Consider the following 27626-nt stretch of genomic DNA (forward strand, 5'->3'; position numbering starts at 1 on the left):
GTCAACGACCGACTATAATGTACATGGATAGTCACGTAGCAACATGTACCGTTCTTAATTTTATTATTAAATTCATCATGCACCAAAAGCTTACATGACCCTTTTTAATTTTTAGATTAAATTCATCTAATTGGAGTTCAAAATTTCAAAAATAGACGATTAAGCCAATTAATTTAATGGTGTGATTATGTGCTTTTCTATGTGAAAGTGTAATTTTAAGGAACAAAGAATAGGAAGATTTTTTTTTAAAAGGAAGACCATAAGAAGGAGAAATCGTTAAAGATATAGAGTTCATACCTAATCATGCTACTCCTTGCTCCATGATCATGATACCTGATTGCCACAAGAAAGAAGAAAGGGGATGTGGCACTTCTTCGAAAAAATTAAGGCGTAGCATTTGTTACTCCCTGCTCCATGCTAGTTCCGCCCTTGGTTGTTCATTAATGGAATATTGACATTCCCACTAGTCAAACAATTAATGAGCGGCTAACATGGAACAAAACTTCTTCTTTAAACAAAAATCAATAAGATTGTTTGAACGTGGTGATTCTTACTATTATTTGGGCGATTTGGAACCCTCGTAATTCTTTGATCTTTGGAACACAAAAGACAAGGAAAGATGTTTCAACAAATCTGTTATGTATTTATATTTTTGGTTATTTCATAAGAAGTCAGACTTTTAATTAGTTGAGTCGATTTTAGCCACGAAACCTGACTGTTGCTCTTTATTCCTTTTAATTTTTGCTTTTGTACCTTTTTGTATTACGGAATTGATCTTGGACTTGTAACGTTCGAGACATTTTATTATATAAAATGAATTCATCTTGTTTGTTCCACACATTTTTGGTGGTGCAATTATCGTTATATATAATTTGAAGGAGACCAAGTTCATACGTATAGTAGATCCAATATTTGACATTTGAATCAATGGATTCTCAATCGTCATCATCATCACTGAAAGGTTTGGATTTTCCATTCATATGACGAGGAGGAACTTTTGCATCTTTACACATATTTATGAAAATTCGACACTAAAGTTTGAAACTACATTAGAGTAAACATGTGTTAAGGTGTACACAAACTGTTGAGACGAAGAGTCGATAGAGGATGCAACAATGAGAGTAATCATGATGGCGAATGAGAAATTTGGAATAAATAAATAAATAATAGTAACAAACTACAAGAAGACTTACCATAGTAGAAGGATCATAAAGATTAGACACGCTAACCCGATGGGAAGAACCTTGATGGCGTCGACCATCAATAATGAAGTTGGCAACCTTGAGAAATGAGCAAATTGGCAACAAGGCTGTGTTGAACATGGATGAGTCACTGAATATAGGTGAGGCCAGAGAAATGATCAAATGGAGAAAGAAAACTTTAACTTGGTGGGAAATTGAGAGACTTGATCGAAACCCTTATGTAAGGTGACTTTGTTATCATGTTGAAGTGTAAAAATACCCGTTAGGGTTTGCGTTGTATTGCATCACTGTAAATGGTACATTAATTTACATAAGGAACCGTAGTCTATACATGATATATAAAATAAGAAATAAGTTAAAATATTTAACACAGACCACTAATTTGGGATATAAATCGGGCAATTATTTCGTGTTTTTAGCTGACACGACACGGTACAACAATTTTTATATAACACAAACATGATGTGTTATTGTGTTTTGTTCTGCTAACACGAAAACGACCCAATTAAAATACGATAAAAATGATCAACACGACAAACACGATAAAAGTGAAATAAAATACACATTTAGTTTATTTAATTCAAAATTAATCTTATAAAACACGATAAACACCACATACACATGTTAATACCATGCCTAATTTTGAACACGATAACAATGCGGTCAAACATCATGTTTTTTACACTCGACATGTATATTTTTTTGTCATGCGAGTGTCATGGATTACCACCCTACCACTAATAATTTCACAAATAGAAAAGTTCTGTTAGACCCAAACATATGATAATAATTTGAATCTCACCTCGTAAAATTATGACAACTGATTCAGAAAAGAAGTAATATGTGGGTCGGATGATATGGTAACACCCATGCTCTACCAACATGCCATGAGTTGTGTAATGTGTACGTGTTAATCAGTCTTTTTCATTTTCGGGCCCTCACAAAGATTCTTCCTATAATACTCGGTACCCACATGCCTCTATAATATCAGTTAATCACTATGTCCTTTAACCCTCAATCGAGCAAATAATTACTGTTTTCCTATAGTACTTATAATCAAAAATGGTAAATAACCAATAAATAAACGATTAAAATTTATCTTAAAGAAACCTGCCGCAATTTCACTTTTAATAAAGTAAAAGTTTTCAAACGTGTGTAAGTTCATCTTATAGCCTTTCGGTGCCCACATTCCCTACCGCTATCAATTTATATATTTTTTCTTTTTTTTATTAAAAACCAATATAGATTTTTACTACTTTAATTTTAGTTTAAATATTACTCCGAAAATTTTACCACTGTCATTTTTTTCGAATTTAGAAAAAGAACACTAAAACACTCTCTAAATTCTAGTGCTTGGGGGCAATATATCCATACGATTTCTTTAGGTTAAGTGTAGTTTGTTCGCCTTTGAGTTCTTATCCAACCAAGAAGTTTCCCCATGTCATGAAAATGGTTATGCAGGAGTAAGGAGTTGCAGGCCTTTGACATGGTATGTGAATGAGTTGCATGTTAATGATCAGAAGAAGTGTTGCATGGCACCATAAAAAAGGTAGAATGTGTAAAACATGTCAAAATATAATTGCAATTAGTCGGATAAGAAAAACCTAGGATATAAGATCTCTAAAAATGACCAGAAGAAGTCCTTTATTGCACATTAAACTCGTATCTTACATTTCATTTCCAGTTATCATAATTTTTACGCCCAAATCATCACAGATTTAACATTTATAGTAGATTCTTAGAGACTGTCCTCCAGATTCATGTAATTGTTATATTTTTATTAGGTATCACTGGAGATTAAAATTCGACCTTGCAACAATAAGAACATTCAAACTTCTAAAAACATAATTACTAACAAAAATGATATTAAAAATTTGATAAGGTAATAACTGTATTTTGGTTTTCCATGTTTTTTTTTGGAATATATTAGATATACCTAAATGGTTTTTTTTTTTAATTTTAATTTTTTTTTTATTATTCTTTGTGTATATACTCATTGACTAATGAGAACCTTGAAGTAGTTATACCAATACAATCTTACAAAATCTTTAGACAATATTTATCGAAAACCAAATAAATGATTCTAGGATGGGAATAGTCGATATTTACGATATACATTGTAACATCGGGATCCTCGAGGTATTATTTCTTATTATTTGGGAGGGCACGGTGTAACATCTCAAAATCAGAGTAAAATTTTCATTTTTTAAAACAACTAAATTACCATAATTGTTTACAAAACATTGTTCCAAAAGTGTTGATCAATAATTAAAGTATCCTAAAATCCAAATAACATAAAATTCGAAGGATGTGCATGATCATGTCATCGTCATGTCACACTCATTTGAAGTACCTGAACAATAAAATGAAATTGTAAACCAAAGATTAGTGAGTTCCCCCAAAAGTACCATATCACAAACATATAACCAAAAAGATACCAGATCCACAACTTCCTGGTTGGATTACCCCTGGCCCACAATTTTTCAGTTGGAATGCTTTGGCCCACAACCCTTCGGTTGGCTTGCCCAATACATAACGGGTCCACAACATCTTGGTTGGATTACCTCTGACCCACAACCTCCCGGTTGGATTACCCCTGGCCCACAACCTCCCAGTTGGAATGCCCCAATTTGTTGGTTGACAACACACAACAGTACAGTCTCAACCCCACCATACCATGTTGACATATACATAACAAATAACATATACCCAACAACATATAATCATATAACCAATCAACAGACAAAGACACATATCTATAGATCACTATCGCATATCAACATCCTATAAACTAGGACACAGATCTAATAGATCACTACAACATATCAACATCCTATATACCAAGATATACAATCTAACGGGTCGGTATTGGCTCCTTCTATGATGACTCGTTTTCCGAACCCAAGTCCTATCGAAGTTTGGTTCGTGCACTTCCATATCTCACTTTTACTTGCCTCAACATCACTTCCACGCTATAATAGATTTGTCTACATATGTAGAATCAAAAAACATATCACACGAATACTCTCAAACATATATTCTGATATTTACAAGGCACCCTTACTCACATACTGTATTTATCAAAATTTGTATCCTCTACTTTACTATGTTATACAAATGCAGATCGGACGGGTGTTCTGATAGTCAAAGATCAACCTCGGGATATCATGTGCTATTAAGTGACATTCTTATTTCATGATCTTCTAAAAGACAACCAACTCTCCCACGATAATGTGTTGAGGCCGAACACAGTAGCATCGCAAATGTCGTTTCGATGCTTGGTGGCTTCACAACATATCACTCTAACTCAATTGTTCCCTACCAAAGACCACTATTCTGTATCATGACAATGTTAGTGCTACTTTTCATTCAGGAAATCTTGTGGAACATCAACATAGTACGCATATTGAAATAGATATAGTATATCCATGAAACGGTTGCAAAGGGCAGAGTCGGAGTTCTACATGTCCCGACATGGTACTTGTTAGCCAATATCTTCACTAAAGGGTTAACTCAGAGTTCTCTTTGATGATTTTCACAAGATCTCAATATACGACCACATACAACTTTGATTGCAAATGACAATTAGATATACATGGTCATATTTATGTGTTATTGTAACAAGTTTATTAAAAAAAACTGGAATTAAAGAACATATTCCGTTCTTATTTTAAGCAAAAAGCTCACAAATCTAAAGAAGTTATATAACATAGTTTTTTTTGAAAGATTTTACTATTGAGTTTTATATAATTAAAATAATTAAAAGTTATAGTATTTCGCTTCTAATTTTGTGGAACATACCCTTGTACCATACGACTACTTTTCATAGGTTGAGTTATTCTTATAGTATATATTCCACCATTGATTAATAGAAACATCAAGCAATTATACATTCTTAATAGAATCTTTCTATTAACAATATTTATTGAAAACCCCATAAATAATTTTGAGATGGGAGAAATATTTTACTCGAGACCAGGAATCTTTTCAAAATGCTCGTACATTCGTTAGCTTAACATTATACAAATAAAATAAAAACCTTTTTACTCTCACTCACCAAGTATTTCCTCTTGCCTATAAATCAGCCTTTCTTCCTTCTTACAACAGTTTTCCATTCAAAACTCCATCCATCATCCATGGCTGTCGATGTTTGCTCTGCTTCCGAAGTTCCTATAAGCCCACGAATCTCCTTCTCCCATGATATCAATGACCCATCTTCAGATATCAACTCGATTCAATCCGATCCCAACAGATCAGACCAATTTCTTCTATCTCCCACTTTCGATTTCGATTTCTGCACCACCTCCAATCTCACACCTGCGGATGAGCTCTTCTCCAATGGAAAAATCCTCCCTACCCAAATCAAAAAACCCAAAATCATTCACCTCCCAGTTCCCAAATCGGAAACTTCACCACCAAATACGGATACCCAGAAGAAACGCCTCAAGGAGTTCATATTCAATGACGAAGAACAACAGAAATCTACATCCACATCGAGATCCTTTTGGCAGTTCAGGAGAAGTACGAGTCTTAATTGCGACAATGGTAAGGGCCCAAAAGGGTTGCTTAGATCCTTATCGATAAAAAGCTTATCACGAAGCTATTCAACTGGTTCAGCTCTGAATCCAAAGGGAAATGGAGGTCCGAAATCCATGGAAAGATCAAAGGAGCCTGTGTCATTAAGAAGATGTTCTAGCGTAGCTCAATCTCAAAATCCCGCTTCTTCTTCTTCTTCTTCCACTCATATGTATTATAGTTATCAAAATTCGAGCTCAAGGAATTCGAAAGGAGGAATTAGAATTATTCCGGTTTTGAACATTCCACCTGCTTACAATATTTCAAAGGGGACTATAAGTTTTTTTGGATTTGGTTCACTTTTGTGTAATGGAAAAGCTAAAAAGAAGAGCAAATCATAAGGCGAGAGTATTTGTATTTTGTTTCTTCTTCTTCTTCTATGTAAATGTTTTGAATGTAAAGTTACAATGTTTTGATTTAATTCAAAAAAAAAAAATCTTTAAGTTAACTTTTTTTTTTCCTAAACCGAAAAAAGGCTGACATTATATTAATAAAACTAGCGAGAGACTTGTTGATAGTGATAGGAAAAAAGTATATATGAAAACGAATAGAAACAAAAAAATCACAAGATTACAAAGATTTTATGAAATATACAAAGTGTATAATTTTCCAACTTTGAGGAATATCGAAAATTGTAAGAGAAACAAACTATTTTATAATAAAATTAGAAAATATGGTTATTTAATAATAAAAAAATGACACATTTTGATTATTTTAATGTTTTTCCCTATTTTAAAATATAATTTACTCATGTAGCCAATCAAATCCACCTTGCTAATAGTTTTTGATGCGTGCCTAGTGATATTGGAAAGTAGATCGTTGATGTCAAAAAAATTACAAACCTAGTTTTTTACAAAAAAAAAATATATAATGTAAGAACATTTTGTTTCCTATATTAGCCTCCACAATCCAGTTAAGAAAGTTGTATATGGCTAAAATTGGTGGGGGTACATTTGTAAGATTGGTACAAACATGATTAAAATGTACATGAGGATGTCGAAAGGTTGGGGAACATACAAACAAAGCCTCCATGTTTCATGCTTTTCTTTTTCACTGGCTCTTCTTCTTTAAAATCTTTTGTCTAAACAATACTTAGAAGAAGATTGCAAATTAAATGTTTTAAAATGTTGTTATAATAAGTTATTAGTATCATTGTATCAACTAAATTTTTAGGAAAACACAAAAAGTAGATATTGAAAAAAAAATATACTTTTATGGGTTAAATGTTAAGAGGACAATAACCTTTTAGCTTTTGTCCACATTTAAGTAATCATATCAAGTTTGATTAGTAACTTATTTGACGTGTTCAAAATTCAAAACTAAAATAATATAACCGATAATCATAATCGTGAAAATGAATTACGTGGCATTAATTTATATTATGTGATCTTAAAGAGATATTGTGAAATTAAAACTTGATCTTTAGGTTAATTAGAAAAGTAAGGACTACTTCAATTGTAAAACAAAGCAAACCGAATTATTTTTATAACTTTTGACCAAAGATCGCAATGAAGTTAAATCCATTATTGGGCGTCCTTTACTACTTTGGAATATTGATAATTTTACTTTCTTTTTTTAATCTTTTTATTTTTATATTCTTTTTTCTATGTTCAGAATTATTGCAATTGGTAGGCTTATAATTTGCTTTTGGTTTCTTTTAGTTTTGTTCCTTTTTGTATTTATTTGAGCTTAATTATTGAAGGGTTCATCACAAGATTGGATCTAAAGTCTAAATCATTGTTTAAATATGTCAATAATTGGGTAGTAGCACATTTGATAAAAAAAATTCTTTTCTTTTCTGTATAAAATATAATATCTAATTAAAACAGTTAGTTAGTAATAAAATATCTAAGGAATTAGTTTAAAATTTAAAATATTATTTTTTAAGTAATGATTTATAATAGCAAGAATGTAAATTGTGCATTAAATTCTTCCTAAAAAACACATACATTTGTTTTTAGGTTTTGGATTTATTCAATAGAAACTATTTTAAAGAATAATAACAAAATTCCAAAAAAGTAGAGAGAGGGTCAAAATTGGTCTACTTTATTAAATTGTTTAACAAATATGTTATTTTCTAAAGTTTACAAAATCGTGTGCTTTGAAAATAGTTATTATTCCTATCGTTGGCCGCATAAAAAATGAAAGAATCTGCACCATGGCAACATGCAACGAAGAAAACAACAGGAATAGTGTTGAACTGCTGATAATTTTGTCTTCCCATTTGTGTTAAACTTTGATTTTAGAGTGATTAGAAGATACTAGATAAGGTTTGATCAACATCAAATTTTCTGATTTTAATTTTTTATTCTTATTTATGCTTTTTTTGTTTCTGGTTTTTCTGTTTCTCATCTGTTTGTAACCGTTTTTTTTTTTCTACTTTTTGTTTGTCAGAGCTTATAATTTCTCATTCTTTGTTTGTTTTAGAATCCGATTTTTGAAGTCAGATTCTTATGTGTTTAAATGATGATTTTGTCACCCCCTTGTGCGAAACTCTGATTACTGAAGTAATTAGAAGATATCACATAAGATTTGATCAACATTAAACTTTCTATTTTAATTTTTGAATCTTATATATGTTTTTTTGTTTCTGATTTTTTTTTTTGTTTCTTTAGGTTTGTATATATTTATCTCTTATGATTTTTGTTTGTCAAAGCTTTTAATTTCTTGTTACTATTTGTTTTAGAATCAAATATTTGAAATCAGATTCTTCTCAAGTCATATCAAAACACTGAAACTCAAATTTCCATGTCTCAGATTTTTCATTGAATCAGTTAATATGTTTTTAGATATTTAATTCATTCTTTGTAAAAGTTTTCTTAAGGTCATCAATGTCAAATTAAAGGTTAAATGGTTTGGAAATATTAAGCATAAAGAAAGATAATTGAATCTTAATAGTATTATCGACAATTTTGCTTTAATCAAAATAATAAATAAAAAAATAACTAGAAGTATTTTTTTTAATTAGTCGGTGTCTTTTTTTTTGTTTTTTTTTTTGTTTTTGTTTTTGTAAATGATGTGACTATATTTATGTTTTTGATAATATTATTAATGATTTTAGTAAATTGATAAATTTCTTTTTAAATCTTTATTATATTTGAGATTTTAATGGGCTTTTTTTCCAAAATATGTTTGGACTGACCCTGAACAAAAGGAAAACTTTTGAGAGTTGATTTTTTTAAAAGTAATTTTATTGAACTTACTAAGTTGATAAATTTCAAAAAAAAACTATGAATTTAAAAGGAGATAAATTTGAAAGAAAGGGAAAACTAAGTGTGTTCTTAGGTTATCCCACAGGAACCAAACGATACAAGGTTTATGACATTTAAGATAAAAGAATCACAGTTAATAGAGATGTTTTGTTTTGTGAACGTAAATTTCCTTTAAAAAACATCAAAACTGATGAGAATTATGAAGATAAAGATCCTGTAAAACTTCAAGATAGCGTGTGTCATGAAGGTCCCGCTCTAGCCTAGACTTTCGGGCCCACATATGGTGAAAACCAACAAGCCCACAATAGCAATGATATGCTCACTAGTGATCGTGTCCAAAATGAGTAAGGCCCTACAACACATAATGTAATGACCAGATTTCTCATCAGTCATTATACACAAAATACGCATAAACATTTTCCAAATATTATACATCAAAACATTATATTTAGTTGGGTATTTACAACAAAAATAATATAAACAAAACATACAAAAACTGGACCCTAGATATGTATAGTGTTACAAAAAGTGTTACAAAAGACACTAACTTTTATCTAAAATATATTCTACTTCTCTATAATTGTCTTGTCCTTGCTTTGGTTAATGTTACCTGCTTAACACCAAACCATACTCGTAAAATAAGCACACTCTTAGTGAATAGTTTATTTGTAACGTTTAATACATAATCACATTCTCTATCTTTAAAAGTTTATATCATATAATATAACACTATCCCATAACTCATTAAGAGGTTTATAATGTGTTTAAAACATGTCATAAAAAGAAACTCATATATGGTTTTACCAACACAAATACTCTTCTCTTGGTATACTTTAGACTTAATAGACTTATACTCTTATAACTCTTATTGCAATACTCATATCAATATATCCATAAAACACTTTTTAGCAACGTAAATATGATTACATAACTTTAAACCACATAACAAAACTTATAATGTGAGTTACGATAAACTACTCGCCTTGATTTGGTTGATATGAGTTTGTTCCAATTCCGTGAAATCTTGTTCCAACTCTTGCTCCATCGGAACCTAGTTCAACAACATAAATCTTAACTGTTATGACTCGTTCATAACTAGGAACACCATAACATAGTTCCATAATACTTAATTATGTGTAACACAAGATTCAATTGTTCAATTTAATCATATACCTCAAATAAATCACTTATGAATCTTCAATCCACTAATTTTAAACTCAATTCACCAAAATCACAAACTTCTATTTCTAGGGTTACCAATTCATGAACATACTTGTTATTATCACCCTCTGCACTTAGAATCACGTAATTATCACTTTTAATTACTATTAGACATAAGAATTTCACAACAGAAATCTTATAACACAGTTAGGCTTTCAAAACCCCAAATTCATTTTTGCCCTAAATCATAGATTGATCAACACATATAACTCATTTTGATTCTAGAAGTGATAGATGATACCATGTTAACCCTTTCTTAATCTCTTTTTGTTATTCCTTTAGAACATAGCCAAAATCACCCCTCCTTCGTGTTTTACAATTCTCGAAAGAAATTCAGAAGAATAAGAGTTGAAAGGAACTCTCGTTCCTTTTATCAGATTTTAATTCATCGTATCGCCATGCCATGACGATACCCTTTCCATATTGTGGCGTCATTAACTCTGCACGTCGTCGTTTTCCTATTATTCATGATACTTTTGTCCTGTTACTAAAAGTTTTGTCACGAAAGAACATAGCACTCTAGTTTCCCACATCTTGGTATATCCCCACCACGTCGTGGCAAATACAAAGTATATTGCCCTCACTATTCAACTTACATCAACCTAATCACCGCTTCAGGGCCACGTCGTGGTTATTGGGATTTATCAATTCGTTAGAATTTTCCTATTTTACCCTCATTCACCATCTTCCACTCTTAATGCATTAATTCCTTTCTATTAAGAACTTATTTACACTTTATAATCATATCACTCATTTATCATAGCTATCACACCCCAAAACCGAGAACGGTGGAATATGTTCTGGGGTGGAGGACGTCATGTACAGTATCATAACAATGCATAATAGTAAAAACAAGCAACCACATCCATTGCATTAATATAGAAATTCTAATACAAGCGTGTTCTGTACAGTTTGTTAGACACCAAAAAGTATAATAAAAAATAAAGAGGAGTCTTGTATGTGCTCCGTCTTCCCAAAAGCTACATCTGTACCTGTCTACCGACGACCTGAGAATACAAATTATTTTGAAAACGAGTATCAGCATAAAGCTGGTGAGTTCATAAGAATTTAGTGTCATTGCTTGTATAAAAGTGTTTACAATTGTATAACATGAAAGTTGTTATCAAGTTTGAAAATAGTGTGAATCTCTAGAAAATCCTATATTTTCCAGTAAAAGTAATCTTATGCCAAGGCTTGGTTGCTTGTAGGTTTGATCCTTTGAGTGTGTAAAAGTTTTCCCAATTAGACTCTCAATTATGAAAATATAGTTTGGACTTCATTTGAACAAAGTAAATGGGAAAATATATAATGTATTATTCCAGCAGTGTTACTGCCGACTGAATGGTAAATAAACTGCAGACTCTAAGTAGTGATAAGTATAAAATACATCTCGGGAAGTCTAATTTACCTTTATTACTTAGTTTGTTAGTTTAATGATCCGAATGTGATTTTATATGTAACCATGCGGATAGGCGATCGCATGTATAGTGACCCTCCAGGTCACACGTAGTGTGGTAACATGTTATCATCCCTGGGCCTAGTCGGCTCGGACTGTAGCTAGCAGTCGGGATGTGATAGTGTTCACCATGTATAAATCTATACACGTAGAGCCTGCTCTCCCTCCAGGAGACTATGGTTACACGGCGAAGGCGCAGTAAAGTGCCGTATAGAAGGGTAGTGTATCACATTCTGTTTTAGTATGTTCTCTTGTATTAGTGTATAGTGTGCTTCTCGGTATTAAGTATTTAGTGTTCATTTGTATAGTATATAGTATTCTTCTTGTATAGTGCTTAACATGTAGAGACGCGTAATAATACTAATTGTTGTAAGTATCATAGTAATGGTAGTAAGGAGTGGTAAACCTTAACTATACCTATTATAGTTAAGTAACATGTTGTAGTTTATCTTGGATACACATAAGTATTGAACTAAGTGAAGGCATTCGTATCCAACACAAATACATACTATATATAACTAAGAATTCAACGACATTCGGACAAATAACAATATACCCTAAGACCCCAATCAAACAAGAACAGGAAATAAGGTGAGCTATCAGTCCTAAGTCCTCCAAGTCTTACTTATATAGATATATTGGTGTAGATATATTTTAGGAACATAAGAAGTTTAAAAGAGTTTGGAAATAGTTTTTATAACAATTTAACATGAAGATGAGTTTGATCAAAATTTTAAAGCAGTTTTGATGGTAAAACGGTTAGAAGTATAGAAATCCTTTTTGATTGCCAGTTACAAATCATATGTGATCGATACTATAATTTGTTGGATTCAACTTGTATTCCCCCCCCCCATAAAAGCATTTAAAAACATTTGAAAGGTTAATTTAGGGGGTATGAACTCACAGTTTATCGTAGGGTTCGAGTGTGCGATCGATAGGAGTGTTGAATGTCAATGGATGCTCTGAACACAAGAGGTCCCTATTAATCAGGCGGTGACACGTATATGAGTTAGAGCTAGGGTGTTTCATGACTAAACATGATGGGAAAACACCCTAAAGACTTGGATTCATTAGGATTAAGTGTCCCATGTTTCGTACTTAGTGATTCTTACAAGTTTAAGGCCAAATATGGGTACTAGAGTGGGTGTATGGCCATAAAAGTGAGTGTGTGGCTCGGGAATGCGGCTAGACTTGTGTGTGAGGCTGCACACTGGAGTGTGCGGCCGTACATGAGTTAGAGCTAGGGTGTTTCATGACTAAACATGATGGGAAAACACCCTAAAGACTTGGATTCATTAGGATTAAGTGTCCCACGTATATGAGTTAGAGCTAGGGTGTTTCATGACTAAACATGATGGGAAAACACCCTAAAGACTTGGATTCATTAGGATTAAGTGTCCCATGTTTCGTACTTAGTGATTCTTACAAGTTTAAGGCCAAATATGGGTACTAGAGTGGGTGTATGGCCATAAAAGTGAGTGTGTGGCTCGAGAATGCGGCTAGACTTGTGTGTGAGGCTGCACACTGGAGTGTGCGTCCGTACATAGAAGTGTGCGGCCGTACACTCTTGGTTTGAGTCCTATGTGTCGATTCTGAGGGGTTTCAAGTGTCAAACTAAGTCTTAGATCGATTATAGAGGCCATGCCCTCACTTTGGAGGATGTTTTGTGTGTGTGCGGCCACCTAATGAAGGTGTGCGACCGCACTCCTTCAAGGGGTGAAGAACACGAAGAACACTATGAGTTTTAAGCTTAGATTCAAGTGTTTTACCTCTATAACAAGCTGAAAGATGATGTTCTTCACGTTTTGGAGGCCTTCTAAGTGTTCTTGGATGATGTTTCTAGAGAGAAAGTAGAGAGAGAAGGTGCAGCCAAAAGTGAATGGAAGGGGGGTACTCTACTATATATAGGGTTGGGTGTGAGGCTGGAAGGGGTTTGCGGTTGGGTGTACAGCCACACACACCTCTCTTGGTGTGTTTGGCTTGATTTTGTGATGCAACACCCTTCCTAACCTTTCTTAAGACCCATATCTAAGATAGACTAAGCCTAAAGCATTCGTGCAGATCCAAAATTCTGCTAAAAGATGCTATATTCAAGTGAAATATGGGTATATGGATCGATTGTACAGTGTAAAAGTGTCGGGTTGTCACAATAGCTTTAGAAATCTATTTCTAAGTTATAATTTACTCAAAATGACAAAATACCATTTTTGGCTTAAACACTTCTATTATAAAGTTACTTACTTTAACATATTCACATAAAATATTTTACACTATTACTTAGTTACAAATTATAGCTTACTCTAGCAAAACAAGTGTGACAATTATCTCCATCTTAAAAAAAAATCCCCGAAATCTAATTAAAACAAGTATGGGTATTTAATTTTAAATTCTTCTTCGGATTTCCATGTAACATCTGCTCCTCTATGATGTCGTCATTTGACTTTTACAATTCCAATATTTTTATTTCACAACTTTGTATCCTTTTTGTCCAATATTTCTGTAACGTCCCAAAATTCAAGACTAAAAATTTCTTTTAATTAAAACATTACGTTATGCAAATTCATCATCTCAAAACATAAACAAAGTATTAGTTTCCAAAATACATATTCGTTATCAGAGTAAACATTCCCAGGCTGTCCAAACTATGGTGTGTGCCATGCGATCACCCCGAGCTCTTCCCTCCGCTACCGGAAGTACCTGAAAACAAAACTGAAAACCGTAAGCACGAAGCTTAGTGATTTCCCCACCCTACCACATACCATGCATAACCACATACTGCACATACCGGGCCACGCCCGCTATCCTGGGCCTGGCCCCCTACCTCGGGCCTCGCCCGCTACAACGGCCCCGCCGCCCCAGGCCCCACCTGGCTTCGAGCCCCGCTCGGCTACAGATCTGTTTCACTTAGGCCTCGCCTGTCACAGGGCCCCGCCCACTAACATATAATAGCACATACACATATCACATAACATCACATAAGCTAAACATATACTAACGGCTCTTGCTCTAAGGCCTCGCCTATCTCCGGGCCCCGCCCTTGTCCTGCTACTGATGAGTCATGGAACCCCGTCCATACTCCTGGTGATAGTGAGGTAAGGGCCCAACCCACCCTCACTCCTTCCCTAACTTGGGCCTCGCCCCTGCTCTGCTGCTACTGAGATGTGGAACACCATCCACACTCCGCTATTGGTGAGATACGAGACCTCGCCCACACGCACCTCCCTACCAGGCACATACAAGTATCACACAGACAACAAGTATAAACTACCACATAAACCATTCCTTGGGCACCCGCCCTTTATCATTGGACCTCGTACCGAATATCATACTAGCATACTGTGCCTATGGCTAACCCCCGAGTCTTCTATTCATAACTACATGGGCCGACATTATGGCCGTAGACCCATTCATACAAAGGGAAACTCACCTGCACTGGCTGAACTGGCTGATGAACCCACTAGCTGCTGCCCGACCACTCACTGAACTCCTGCTCTACTAGCTTCCCGAGCTATTAATATCAATGCAACACTTAGTATAACCGACCCTCGACAGTTAACCAAGACAATTCTGGTCTATGACAAAGTCCTGGTCAAAGTCAACCTTTCCAGGTCAACCCTACTCACCGAGTCCACTTACTGACTTGCCGAGTTCACATACTCAGGGTCCTTCTATTCGCGACATGACTCGCCGAGTCAATCCATGACTCGCCGAGCCCAATGATCACCGAGTCCTGACCTGACCAACTCGCTGAGTCTCCACCCGACTCACTGATTCGAGTCTCAACTCGAAGGGTTTGGGGCTTCACGACCTGACTCGCCGAGTCCAAGAACAGACTCGCCAAGTGCTAGGCAATCTTCATCCAACTCGCCGAGTTGTTCATCCAACTCGCTGAGTTGTTCATCCAACTCGCCGAGTTGTTCATCCAACTCGTCGAGTTCATGCCCATCTTCATCCGACTCGACGAGCTGTTCATCCCACTCGTCGAGTTCCTCCTCATCTTCAAGCTACTCGCCGAGTCCACTCGAAGGACTCGCCGAGTCCATTCAGATCTACATACATGCAGAGGACTTTCGAGTCATGCATGGAATCCAAACTGTAGATCTACCCTTCCCAAGCCTATCCCCCACGTAAAGTTGCAAACTTTACATGTAGAGAGGGAGATCTAGGCAAAAAAGCACCATAAACTAGGGTTTAAGGCCAAGGAGCTTCAAAATCGACTCAAGGGCTGATACTTTATGCTTCTCCAGTCCATAACACACTTGGATCTGAAGTAGCAACTCCAGATCCGACTCCTAAATCAAAATAATATCATTATGGCTAAAGAGCCCCAACAACCACACATAAATCTAGATGCAAAAAGGGTCCAGGAACTAGTTTATACCTCCAACAGCTCAGAAATGTCTTCCCAATCCCGGATCTACAGCCCCCTTCTTGCACTCTCAAGATTCTTCTTCTTTCTCCAAGCTTAATGCACTCTTGAAGGCAATAAATGGCTCAAATAGAGGATATGGCGGCTAGGGTTTGATATCCAGGGCTTAAGAGACAGTAAGGAACCCTAGGAAGAAGATTAAGACGTTTATATAGGCTCCAAGTCCCGAATTTAGGGTTTTCCACGCACAGAACAGACTCGTCGAGTCACCTTGGGCGACTCGCTGAGTCGGTCACTTACTCCTCGACCCGGATCCCGCTCGGACTCGCCGAGTCGCCCCTTAACATTAAGGTTTTCTTTCCTTTCTTGGCCTTCAAAACTTTGGGTGTTACAATTTCCTCTGGTTGTTCTTGATACACTAACTCCTCGTCTATCTTTATCTCACTCAATGATACTTCTTATGACTTGTCAAATAATGTCTTTTGTAAACACGACACATGGAACACGATATGAATACCTTCAAATTCACTTGGTAAATTGAGATGATATGCAACTTTTCTAACTCTTTGTATGATCTCAAAAGGTACAATAAAATGAGGACTCAATTTTCCCCATTTTCCAAAACAGAACACACCCTTCCATGGGGATACTTTTAACATCACCATATCTCAAACTTGGAATTCTATTGCTTTTCGGCGTTTGTTAGCATTTTTTTGGCGATCTTGAGAAACTCTCATGTTTTTTCGAATCTCTTTAATCTTTCTTTCCATTTCTTCCACAACATCAAGTTTAGCAAACAGTTTTACTCCAGCTTTCGTCCAACAAGTAGGAGCTTTACACGGTGCTCCATATAAAGCTTCATACGATACCATTCATATACTTGAATGGTAACTGTGAAACGTCCCAAAATCTAGAATAAGTTTTTTATTTTCAAAATATAACAAACACCTATTTTATAAAAGATATAATCGATGTAAAACCATTGTTCATAAACTGTAGTTTAAAATCAGAGTTATAAGGAAAAACAACACGAAATCTTGAATCATAAATACCACTGATGTGTGTGTACAGCCTCACCTTCGCAATCCGATAAGTACCTGAAAGCATTATGTCCACAACTGTAAGTCAAAGCTTAGTGAGTTCCCCCAAAATATCACATACAACAATACAAATACAATTCATGCATATATGAGCCTTCAGCCTGTCTGGACCGCCTCGCAAGGTCTACAGTATGTGTGGACCACTCTACGAGCTTACAACCTGACTGGATCGCCTCGCAAGGCCTACATTCTATCTGAACCGCTCTATGGGCCTACTACCTGACTAGAACACCTCGCAAGGCATATAGTCTATCCAGACTGCCCAAATATCTTGGCCTTCAGCACAAAGCAGGACCGCTTCAACCCAACCAACATAATATGTCGATATATACAGATAATAACCAGCAATACAGGTAATCATACATATCTACCATTTCTTATATACCAAGATACAAACATAATCCAGAGGGCCGACATTGGTGCCTTCTACCCCCGAGTAGAATGAGGAAGAACTCACTTACTATGAGGAACTGAAGATCACATATACACATCCATGAAGATATCAGCTACACGAGCCACCTAAAACCAAAAGAGGTCCAACCTCAATCTATATCTTAAATCTATATTTATAATCCCTTATTATTTCATTTCAAGCATAACTTATTAATACTTCATATTATAATTTTTAATTTCCTTTCATTATCGTTATAGCATTGGGTTCATGAACCGATTAAAATCTACTTAGGGCCCGTATAATTATGTCCATTCATCCTACCAAATAATTATAAGTATTTCATGACCTATAAAATAGTTAATTCGAAATAATCTCACCACATATTCATAACCTTTCCTTTAATCTCGCATAAGAAGCCTAATCAATATGTTATTGTGTCACTTATGAAATTGCATTAACCCGGTTAGATTTGAAGTTCCTATTATTTGAGCCCATAAACGAAGCCCATTTACTAAATATGCACAAGCCTAATTTCCATTCAGAAGACAATAGCCGACAATAAGATTACCTCTCACAACCATTTTTAGCTCCGGTAGTTGTCCTCTTCACCCGTGATTCCATCGTCCCCGACAGTGCCTTCCTCACCGGCGGATCCTTCTTCTCCGGTGTAGCTTTCATCTCCAATATTTATAAAACAAGTATATTATAATTTATAGGCAAACATCTCCGTTACTCTCAATATTTCCGACCTCTCTATATCAGCGTCCCCCTTCCCCCGATTCACTCTCTACATCTTCTCTTTCCCATATATTGTATGTAATTTCTCAGAGACCAACTTGAGAACAAGTCCACAGATTAGCTAAAGATCTTGAAAACATTAATACCTGGGGCTTTAGATCATATAAGCTGTCAAATTTCACTCACGTTGTTACTTGTCTCGGTGGTGTCTTCACTGTGACCTCAAGTGCCGAGATGGTAGGAAACAAGCGAGATTGTATAGTAGAAAGCAGTCTATGGAAAACCTCATACAAACACCTCAAGATCCAAATCCTTGACATTAAACGAGTTTAAGGCATTCTAGAACAATGAATAGCCATTGCATTAAGATCTTTCTTCCATATCTGATGTGGTGGTCATGTAAGAGAACCACCAGAGTACTCTCCTTCTCTCTAACCTCCGGCGAACTAGACTCACTCTTGTAGCTTCTAGTTCACGGTCTACTTTCTTTTTCTTCGGTTTTGAGGCTTAAATGAGAGAGGAGAAGCATAAAAATGATCAATGGTTGAGTATAGAAAAAGGGGTAGGATCAGTTGGCTTTCGGTGGGGACCGGTTTGTAGGTCTGAAAATGGCATGGATGGAGCTGCATCGATGGGTCGCTGGTAAGGAGAAGACACAGGCTTTTCCGGATTTGGCAGATTCAGCCCACAAAGTTCGATATTTTGACATAATCTACCCTAACATCAATTTCTCTCTACAAAAGTGATTTATGGAAATGACAAATTAAACCCTCAACTATATATATATATATACACACACACACACCATATTATTATTATTATTATTATTATTATTATTATTATTTAATTAAACCCCTTTACATCATATAATGTCTTTTATTTAATTATTTACTTGCCAAACCTACGATATTTAGTCTTTAACTATAAAATATTCATTATATTTTTTGGCTCTAATTAGAAATCGCAAAATTGGAAATGGGTGTTACAATTCTTCCCCGATTAAACTGATTTTTGTCCTTAAAATCTGCCTTGGCTAGAATCGTTGAAAACAACTCTTATACTACTCATTTAATGAATCAACAAAAGGGTTCTCCAGACCTCTCGAAACCTAGACCACTTCATCTAGTCAACCTAACCATCTATACTTATATAACTACAACAACTAAACTCAATGGTAACCTCACAGGATTGGAAACCTATCGGTCTGCAACCCAAGGAGTCATGCTTAAGTATTGATGACCAAACCCCTTGACGTACCTATTTCTTAGTACTTAAGACTAGAGACGTTACCATTCCGTGCTTAGGCGATCACTCAAAAGGTTCTGACCGGAAGAACCAACCTAATCATCACTTAGGAAATTCATTATTGAAAGACCTCAGATGAACAATTAGTCATAACTCACCATCCCCACGAGCATAGTCACGGGCGAACCAATATTCCATGTCGTGGCCAAACCTCATCCCATTTTAGGCGTACCACCACCTGATGGATCATTAAAGAAACTCGTTACACACTCAACCACTGGTATCTTAACACCACTGAAACGCTTCTCATAATACAACCATGGATCCACTAAGAAAGCACTCCACATGGGGGCTATAGATACATATCACTATGAATTTTCAAACAAGTCAACATTCTACCAAAGCCTGACCCAAATGAGCCACCAGTAGTAATTCCATATCGCTCAAACATACCAACTATGTCATAAGGCTAACGAAGCAAACATATAAGTCTATGCTATACAACTATTGGGTTCAACTCACACAAGTCGAATCTGTGATAGTTCACGATACATCATGACACCATCTCACCATCATAACAAAAAGCTCATAATGCTAAACCACACTTGCCATCATCCAATCACAGGTATGAAGACTTACGACCAACACTGCAGTGTGCCTCTTGACTATTGGATTAGTGTCTAAGGCTGTAACTATATTTGGTAAGTACTTGACCCGATTATGCATGGTCCTTTTGGGTTGCCTTCACCATAGCAACTTGACAGGGTGATTTATAGAGAGAAGAGATATTATTGTTAATGTATTATAAGAATAATATGTTAAAGGAATAATAATAAGTCATAAATTAATTAGGAATTAATTTGGTGACTTAAAGAGATTAACTGAAGAAAGGGGTATAAACTGTCAAATGTGTGATAGTTGTATTTTGAGCTAAGAATCCTTATGGATATAGGGTGGACGATTTTAGGGATGTGGATCACCTAGAAATCGTCCAAGGCCTTATCTAGAAGGAGATTTGGGTTGCTTTGAGGCTAAGTTATCCAATTAGGGTTTTAGGGTGAAACCCTAGGAGCTCACTGTATAAATAGACCCTTGGGGTAATGGAAATCGGCCAACCTTGCTATTGGAGTAACCCTAGAGCCGATTTATCTCTTCATCACCTCTCTCAAATCATCTTCTTGCTAGTTGGTGTTTGTAAGCCATTAGAGGAGTGACATTCGTGACTCTAAGCTCCAAGAAGAAGAAGGTTTTCAAGCAAGTAACTCAAGGTATTATTCTAGATCTGTTTTCATATGTTTTGATTGTTAGTTTACATTAGATCTAGCCATGAAAGTCTTGGATATATTGCATGTTCAATTAGTGAAACCTAGATCCAAGCTATAGGGTTGTATGTGCACATAGGAAAGATCTTATGTCTAAAACCCATCAGTGGTATCAGAGCCATGATTGGTTTCAATTGAATATGATGCTTAACTATTTTGCTTGTTGAAAATCGTTTTTCTTGCCCTCTGTCCAACCCAACTCGGCGAGTCAGTGTTTAGACTCGACGAGTTGGCCCTACTCCGCGAGTCCAAAGCTTAACTCGGCGAGTCCCAGCGTCAGATAGAGGATAATTCGGGATTTTATTGCTGTTTTGTCTTGGATTGATACCTAAATCGTTTTATTATGTAAAAATCTGAATTTTAACCTAATTTAATGATTATCCTTGACATAACAATAGATAATTTCAAATCTTTTGAATATTGATTATTTATATGATAAATATTGGACTATTTAAGATTATTTGGTAATTATCTAATGACTAAAATTTAATTAGGTCAAATATAGATAATTATGAAATTAATTGTTTAATTTGAATTATTTGTTATTTGATCCCTATTGTTTTGAAAAGTTTAATTTTTATCCCGAAGTTTTGAAATTTGAATTTTGTGATTAATAGTTTAAATTAGAAAAATTTAAATTTCAACCCCTAGAGTTTTACAAGTTTAAAATTCAACCCTATACTATTATATTATTAAAAGCTTAATAAATATATAAGTAAAATTAAAATGCTAGTCTTACCGTTAGTAGGCCTCATTCACGAAGTCGGTCTATAAGGTGGGTATAACGTTGCTGCCTATAAAATGACGCTTAATGGGTGTGCACTCACACCCACCGCTTGCTTGACTGGTGGAGGGTCGTTAGCCGAACGGGTAGGATAGAGAAACTCTCTCTCTCTCTCTTTCTCTCTCTCTCCTCATTAATAAGTATTAGTGTTGCAAATATCGGCCTAGGCGGCCGATTAATCGGCGCCTAGGCGCTTGGCGGTCCTCGACTGTCGACGTTTATAGCTAATCGGGCTATATAATCGGAGGTGGTCAAAGTCGGTCAAAGATGGGTCTAGGCGCCCAAATCGGTCAACAAAAGTCAACACAATTTTAAAAAAATTAAGGGCAAAATTGTAAAAAATGTAACAAATGCTTCTAGGGTTGCTTCCGTTTTCTTATTCGATGCAGTCAAAATAAAATCGACATTCTCTCTGTCTCTCTGAACCACGAACGAGAATAAACAAAGGGAAATCGATCGCATTTTCTTCTTCCTTACACCTTCGACAGTCTCACGCCGTCATTTTTAGCTCTGGCCCCCGGTTTGTCATCTCCTTCCAGCAACGATGTCGCAGTCTCTTTCCAAGCTTCAGTTCACGACATCAACTTATCGGTTCCAAAATCAACTCTTGAAGTTTATCAATTCCAAAATCAACTCTTCTTCCGACTTCAGCTCCTCTTGTCAACACTAATTGAGTTATCCAGGTTCGTTTTTACTTCTAACTCTTCTTCCGACTTCTCACTTATCAGTAGCATGTTTGTTGACCATGGGTTAAGTCCTGATGGTGAAATCGATTGAGATTAGGAAAATAGAATAACGATTACATAAAAGCTCATAATCTCTTATGAAAATGTTGTGCATGTGATAGCGAATCAAGGTGCACACCAGTTGTTTGATGTTTTGTCACAGTGAAATTTGATTCACATTTGTTGGAGGCTGCAGCGTTCAAGATTGTGTTTTCTATAGTTTGTTCTTTCTTCTGTTCTTTTATCACTTCCTTTCAAAGATTTGAGTGGTAAAATCCCTTCTGAAATTTAGGATATGGAGAAATTAGAAGTGATTGATCTTGAAGGTAATTCAATTCACGACTATTACAAGTTACAGGTAGGGTAACCCTTCATGAAATCGTTTGTTCTTTCTTCTGTTGGTTTCTAAAATCGTTGTTACTTTGCTTTCTAAAATTGTTTGTTCTTTCTTCATCTTTTTCTAGTTCAAGGTTTGGATTTGTGCTCGGTTGTAACAGGTAGGGTAGAAGTGGTGGTGATGTTTGGTTGGAATGAAAACGAAGAAGAAGCGAATTCGACATTTGCCCACCAAGTGTTCGATCAATTGCTTGAGTGAATGTTGATAATGTTGATAAGGTGCCACAACTTGTTGATAAGGTGCAACAACCTGTTCGATCAATTACAGGGACAACTTGTTGGATTTGTTGTTGATGAAGCACATTGTGTAAGGTATAACAATGTCTGATTCTACTTACTCTTATGATTTCACACTATGATATATAAACATACATACTCATTATTGTTTATTCAACAATGGGGGACATGATTTTCATCCAGATTACAAAGTGTTGGGGTGTCTAAAGCAGAATTTTCCAAATGTTCCTGTGATGGAATTAACTGCTACTAAAACAGCTTGGAAAGTTAGCATGAGATCGATTCTAAAACTCATTAAAAGTTGGTTATTAAGATGTATTAAGTGATTGAGAAAAGCAATGTAATAGTTAGTTATTTAGATGTGATGTATTAAAAATCAAAGGGGTTTTTTTTTGTAATCATATTTTCATGTTATAATGTTCTATTTATGTTATATTTAATGTTATATTTAGTGTTATATTCTTAGGATTAATGTTATATTTATTAAAATTTTAATAATTTTTTAATAATTAATGGTCCCCGATTAATCCCCTGATTAATCCCCGCCTAGCCGATTAATCCCTTGACCCCAGTCCACCGCCGAGCCTACGTCGAGCGTTTTCTGCAACCTTGATAAGTATAATGAATCTATAAAGTAACTAAACTATTTTATAAAATTCTCAATCTTAGTTACTTTAGGAAAAGTGAATTGATGCAATCCCATGAAATTGCACTTTGCACCCTTGCTAAGAAGTTAGTGGAGCGTGTGTGGTTTACCGGCACACTAATTGGTTCTAAGCAAAGGTGGCAAAGGGTGATTCATTGTTTATCATAGTTCGATGGATCGTGTGTGGTTTACCGGCACATCGAATGAGTGATTGTAACAATGAAGGCACCGTGTAGAGTTGCATGGTTATTCACACCCGCTTTGTGATCCTCGGTATCCCAGTCACAAACTAGAAGGGCATATCGAGATTTAAACATGCCATTGAAGAGTTCAATGAATCTCTAAAAATCTAGGAATTCTTAATAAAACTTAAGGTTATGTTTTCGTGGAGAAGAATCAGTGAATCGTCATTCACTTACCTCCAAATTATTTGCATGATTGGATTACGGCATCCATTTTCTAATATGTAAATAATGTTGTTGGGTCCTAGCCCTAATTTTTCATTTTGGGTGTTTAATTAGGGATCCAATTCTAATCAAACTTTGTCCTTTCTATTTGTAGATGTCGAACGCAAACAACGTTGCTGCTAACTCATTCACGTTAATGGGTCTTTGCCAAAAGGTGACCTTCAATGGTACGAACTTTAGCGAATGGATAAGATACATTCGAACCATTGCACGCTACGAGGACAAAGAGTATGTCCTCGACGAAAAGCTCGAGAAGGTCAACCCGGAAATCGCTACTCCCGAAGAGATGGATGTCATTGAGACACACGAACGTGATGCAACAAAAGTCCATTGCATCATGATAGCCACTATGAACCAAGAATTCCAAAAGTCCTATGAGGACATGTATCCCTATGAAATGCATCAAGACTTAATGGAGAGGTACCACCAAAGCGCGAGGCAGGAGCACTATGAGATCATCACCAACATGATCACCGCTAAGATGGGAAATGGAGAATCGTTAACCGTGCACTTGCAAAAGATGAAAAGGTATGTCGATCGTCTTCGCAAGTTGAATGTCAACTTTGGGGAAGATTTGGCTATCGACATTGTTCTTCACTCCTTGTCCTCATGCTACAATCAATTTAGGATGACCTACCACATGAACAAGGAAGAGGTCACCCTAAGCAAACTCCAAGGACTCCTAAGGACTGCTGAGAGCAATCTAAAGGACAAGTCTATTGCACCAACTCCCGCACCAACCGCTGCTCCTGTTTTGGCTATAGGGTAGGGAAGGGGCAAGAAGAGGAAGGCTCCATCAAAGAACCACCGCAAAGGAATGTCACAAGATGGTTCCTCTTCTAGTGGGACCAAGGTTGATCCCGCTAAGCCCAAACCTAAGCTGAAGGAGGCAGAGTGTCATCATTGCCACAAGATAGGGCATTGGAAGAGAAGCTGCCCGGAATATCTACAAGCCATCAAGGATGGAAAGATCAAGCCATCTTTTGCAGGTATATACACAATTAAATCTAGTAATTCATCACACACTATTTCTTGGGTTCTTGATACAGGATGTGGTTACCACATTTGTTCTGATTTGCAGGGACTAAGAAGAGATAGAGATGTGGAGCAAGGAAGAATAAATCTAATCATGGGAAACAGAAGATCGTCGCCTGTCACCAAGATTGGAGTGTATTCTTTAGTGCTTAGTAATGGAATAGGTCTAGATTTAAATAATTGTTGCTACTCGCCAGATAAGGCAAGAAACATCGTTTCATTTCATGGTTTGTTTAGACAAGGATTTAGATATTCGTTTAATAATATGAATGGTTCTATTTATGCTTATCTAAATGGTGTTTTATACTTTGAAGCAATGCTTTGTAATGGAATTTATGAAACTGTTATGGTTGTAGATAACCCAGGAAGTGATGTGTTGTGTATGGATTCTTCCAACAGTATGGATAAAGCATCTTTGTGGCATTGTCCTCTTGGACATGTCAACAAGAAACGCATAGCCCAACTCCAAAAGGATGGAGTGTTGGAGTCATTCGACCTTAGGGAAGATGACACGTGTGAATCTTGTTTACTTGGAAAGATGACCAAGTCACCCTTCACTGGCACTTGTGAGAGGGGTGAGGGTTTATTGGATCTCATACATACCGATGTATGTGGGCCCTTTAGATCCACCACAAAGGATGGAAACCACTTCTACGTGACTTTTACCGATGATTATAATAGATATAGGTATATTTACTTAATCAAGCACAAGTCTGAAACGTTTGAAAAGTTCAAAGAGTTCAAGAATGAAGTGGAGAATCAATTGGGCAGGAAAATCAAGATGCTTCGATCCGATCGAGGAGGAGAGTACCTAAGTCTTGAATTCCACGACTATCTCAAGGAATGTGGAATAGTTTCGCAATTGACGCCACCTACGACACCACAGTTAAATAGTGTGGCAGAAAGGCACAATCGAACCTTGTTAGACATGGTTCGTTCTATGATGAGTCATGCTTCACTACCTATCTCATTTTGGGGGTATGTCTTAGAGACTTCCACCCATATCCTTAACCGAGTCCCTACAAAGAAGGTTGCCAAAACACCTCACGAGATATGGACGGGGAAAGCTCCCTCGTTGGCACATATCAAGGTTTGGGGTTGTGAAGTTTTCATAAGACGAGAAACTCATGACAAGCTCGATACTCGTAGTGAGCAATGTATTTTCATCGGCTACCCACAGAAATCCTTTGGATATCTTTTCTATAGACCGAGTGACAATGTTGTCTTCTTTGCAAGAAGAAGGGTTTTCCGAGAGCGAGAACTCATAAACCAAGGAGACAGTGGGAGGCAGATCGATCTTGAAGAGATTCAAGAGTCGAGTGATGAAGGAACCTATACCACTGGTGCTCAACCCGAGGAGGAAACTCCGGTTGAACCAATTGACGAGTCATTACCTCTTAGACGTTCCGAAAGAGTTAGAGTTCAACCCCAGTTGTATGGTTTTCATATTACTACCGAATGGGACACGTATATTAGTGATAGTACACTAATAAATCTAGATGAACCTAATTGCTATAAGGAAGCCATGGCAGGCCCGGAGTCTGCAAAATGGAAAGAGGCGATGGACAGCGAGATTCAGTCCATGTATGACAACCAAGTTTGGAATTTGGTTGACAATGTGCCCGAACATAAGACAATTGGGTGCAAATGGATCTTTAAGAAGAAGACCGACATGGATGGGAATGTGCACACGTACAAGGTGCGATTGGTTGCGAAGGGCTTTACTCAAACTCCCGGAGTTGACTATGATGAGACCTTCTCACCAGTTGCGAAAATAAAATCTATTAGGGTGATGCTAGCCATTGCTGCATTTCATGATTATGAGATATGGCAAATGGATGTCAAGACCGCTTTCCTTAATGGGAAGCTGGCTGAGGATGTTTACATGGCTCAGCCAGAGGGTTTTGTCGATCCGAAGCATCCAAATAGAGTGTGCAAGCTTGAGAAGTCCATTTATGGACTTAAGCAAGCATCTCGCAGATGGAATCTTTGCTTTGATGAGAAAGTCAAAGAGTTTGGATTTGTACGAAGCGAAGATGAATCATGTGTATATGTCAAAGCCAGTGGGATCATAGTTAGCTTTCTCGTTTTGTATGTCGATGACATACTGCTCATAGGAAACGACATCCCGACTCTGCAGGAGGTAAAGTCCTGGCTCGGGAAGTGCTTCGCTATGAAGGACCTCGGAGAGGCTTCCTATATTTTGGGAATAAGGATAGTGAGAGAAAGAAGTAAGAGACCAATAGGACTTAGTCAGAATACTTACTTAGATAAGGTACTAAAACGTTTTAGTATGGAGAACTCAAAGAAGGGAGAACTACCGATACAAAGTAATACCAAATTGAGTAAGACTCAAAGTTCGAGTACCGAAGCTAAGATAGCTGAGATTAGCCGAGTACCTTACGCTTCCGCAGTTAGCTCAATCATGTATGCTATGACTTGTACTCGTTCTGATGTGGCCTTTGCTTTGAGCATGGTCAGTAGATATCAAGGGAATCCTGG

At 36.3% G+C, this 27626-nt stretch overlaps 1 protein-coding gene and 1 long non-coding RNA gene across 2 annotated transcripts; one reads left to right on the forward strand and one right to left on the reverse strand.

The window, feature by feature from the left end:
- The first annotated feature begins 5338 nt into the window (after positions 1-5338).
- LOC111911245 (uncharacterized) lies at positions 5339-6118 on the forward strand. Its single transcript, XM_023907031.2, has one exon. The coding sequence runs from the start codon at positions 5339-5341 to the stop codon at positions 6116-6118; it is 780 nt and encodes a 259-aa protein (XP_023762799.1).
- Positions 6119-14193: 8075 nt separating this feature from the next.
- LOC128128190 (uncharacterized) lies at positions 14194-18844 on the reverse strand. The gene is made up of 2 exons (XR_008226005.1): positions 18098-18844; positions 14194-14363 (listed from the first exon to the last, which is right to left on the reverse strand). It is a non-coding gene; the product is annotated as an uncharacterized LOC128128190 (long non-coding RNA).
- Between the last annotated feature and the right edge of the window lie 8782 nt (positions 18845-27626).

This window comes from Lactuca sativa, chromosome 8, assembly GCF_002870075.4.
Source record: "Lactuca sativa cultivar Salinas chromosome 8, Lsat_Salinas_v11, whole genome shotgun sequence".
Classification (NCBI taxonomy): domain Eukaryota; kingdom Viridiplantae; phylum Streptophyta; class Magnoliopsida; order Asterales; family Asteraceae; genus Lactuca; species Lactuca sativa.

Bases quoted from the DNA above. Each gene is read 5' to 3' on its own strand.
- LOC111911245 (XM_023907031.2), top strand. From the start codon at position 5,339: ATGGCTGTCGATGTTTGCTCTGCTTCCGAAGTTCCTATAAGCCCACGA.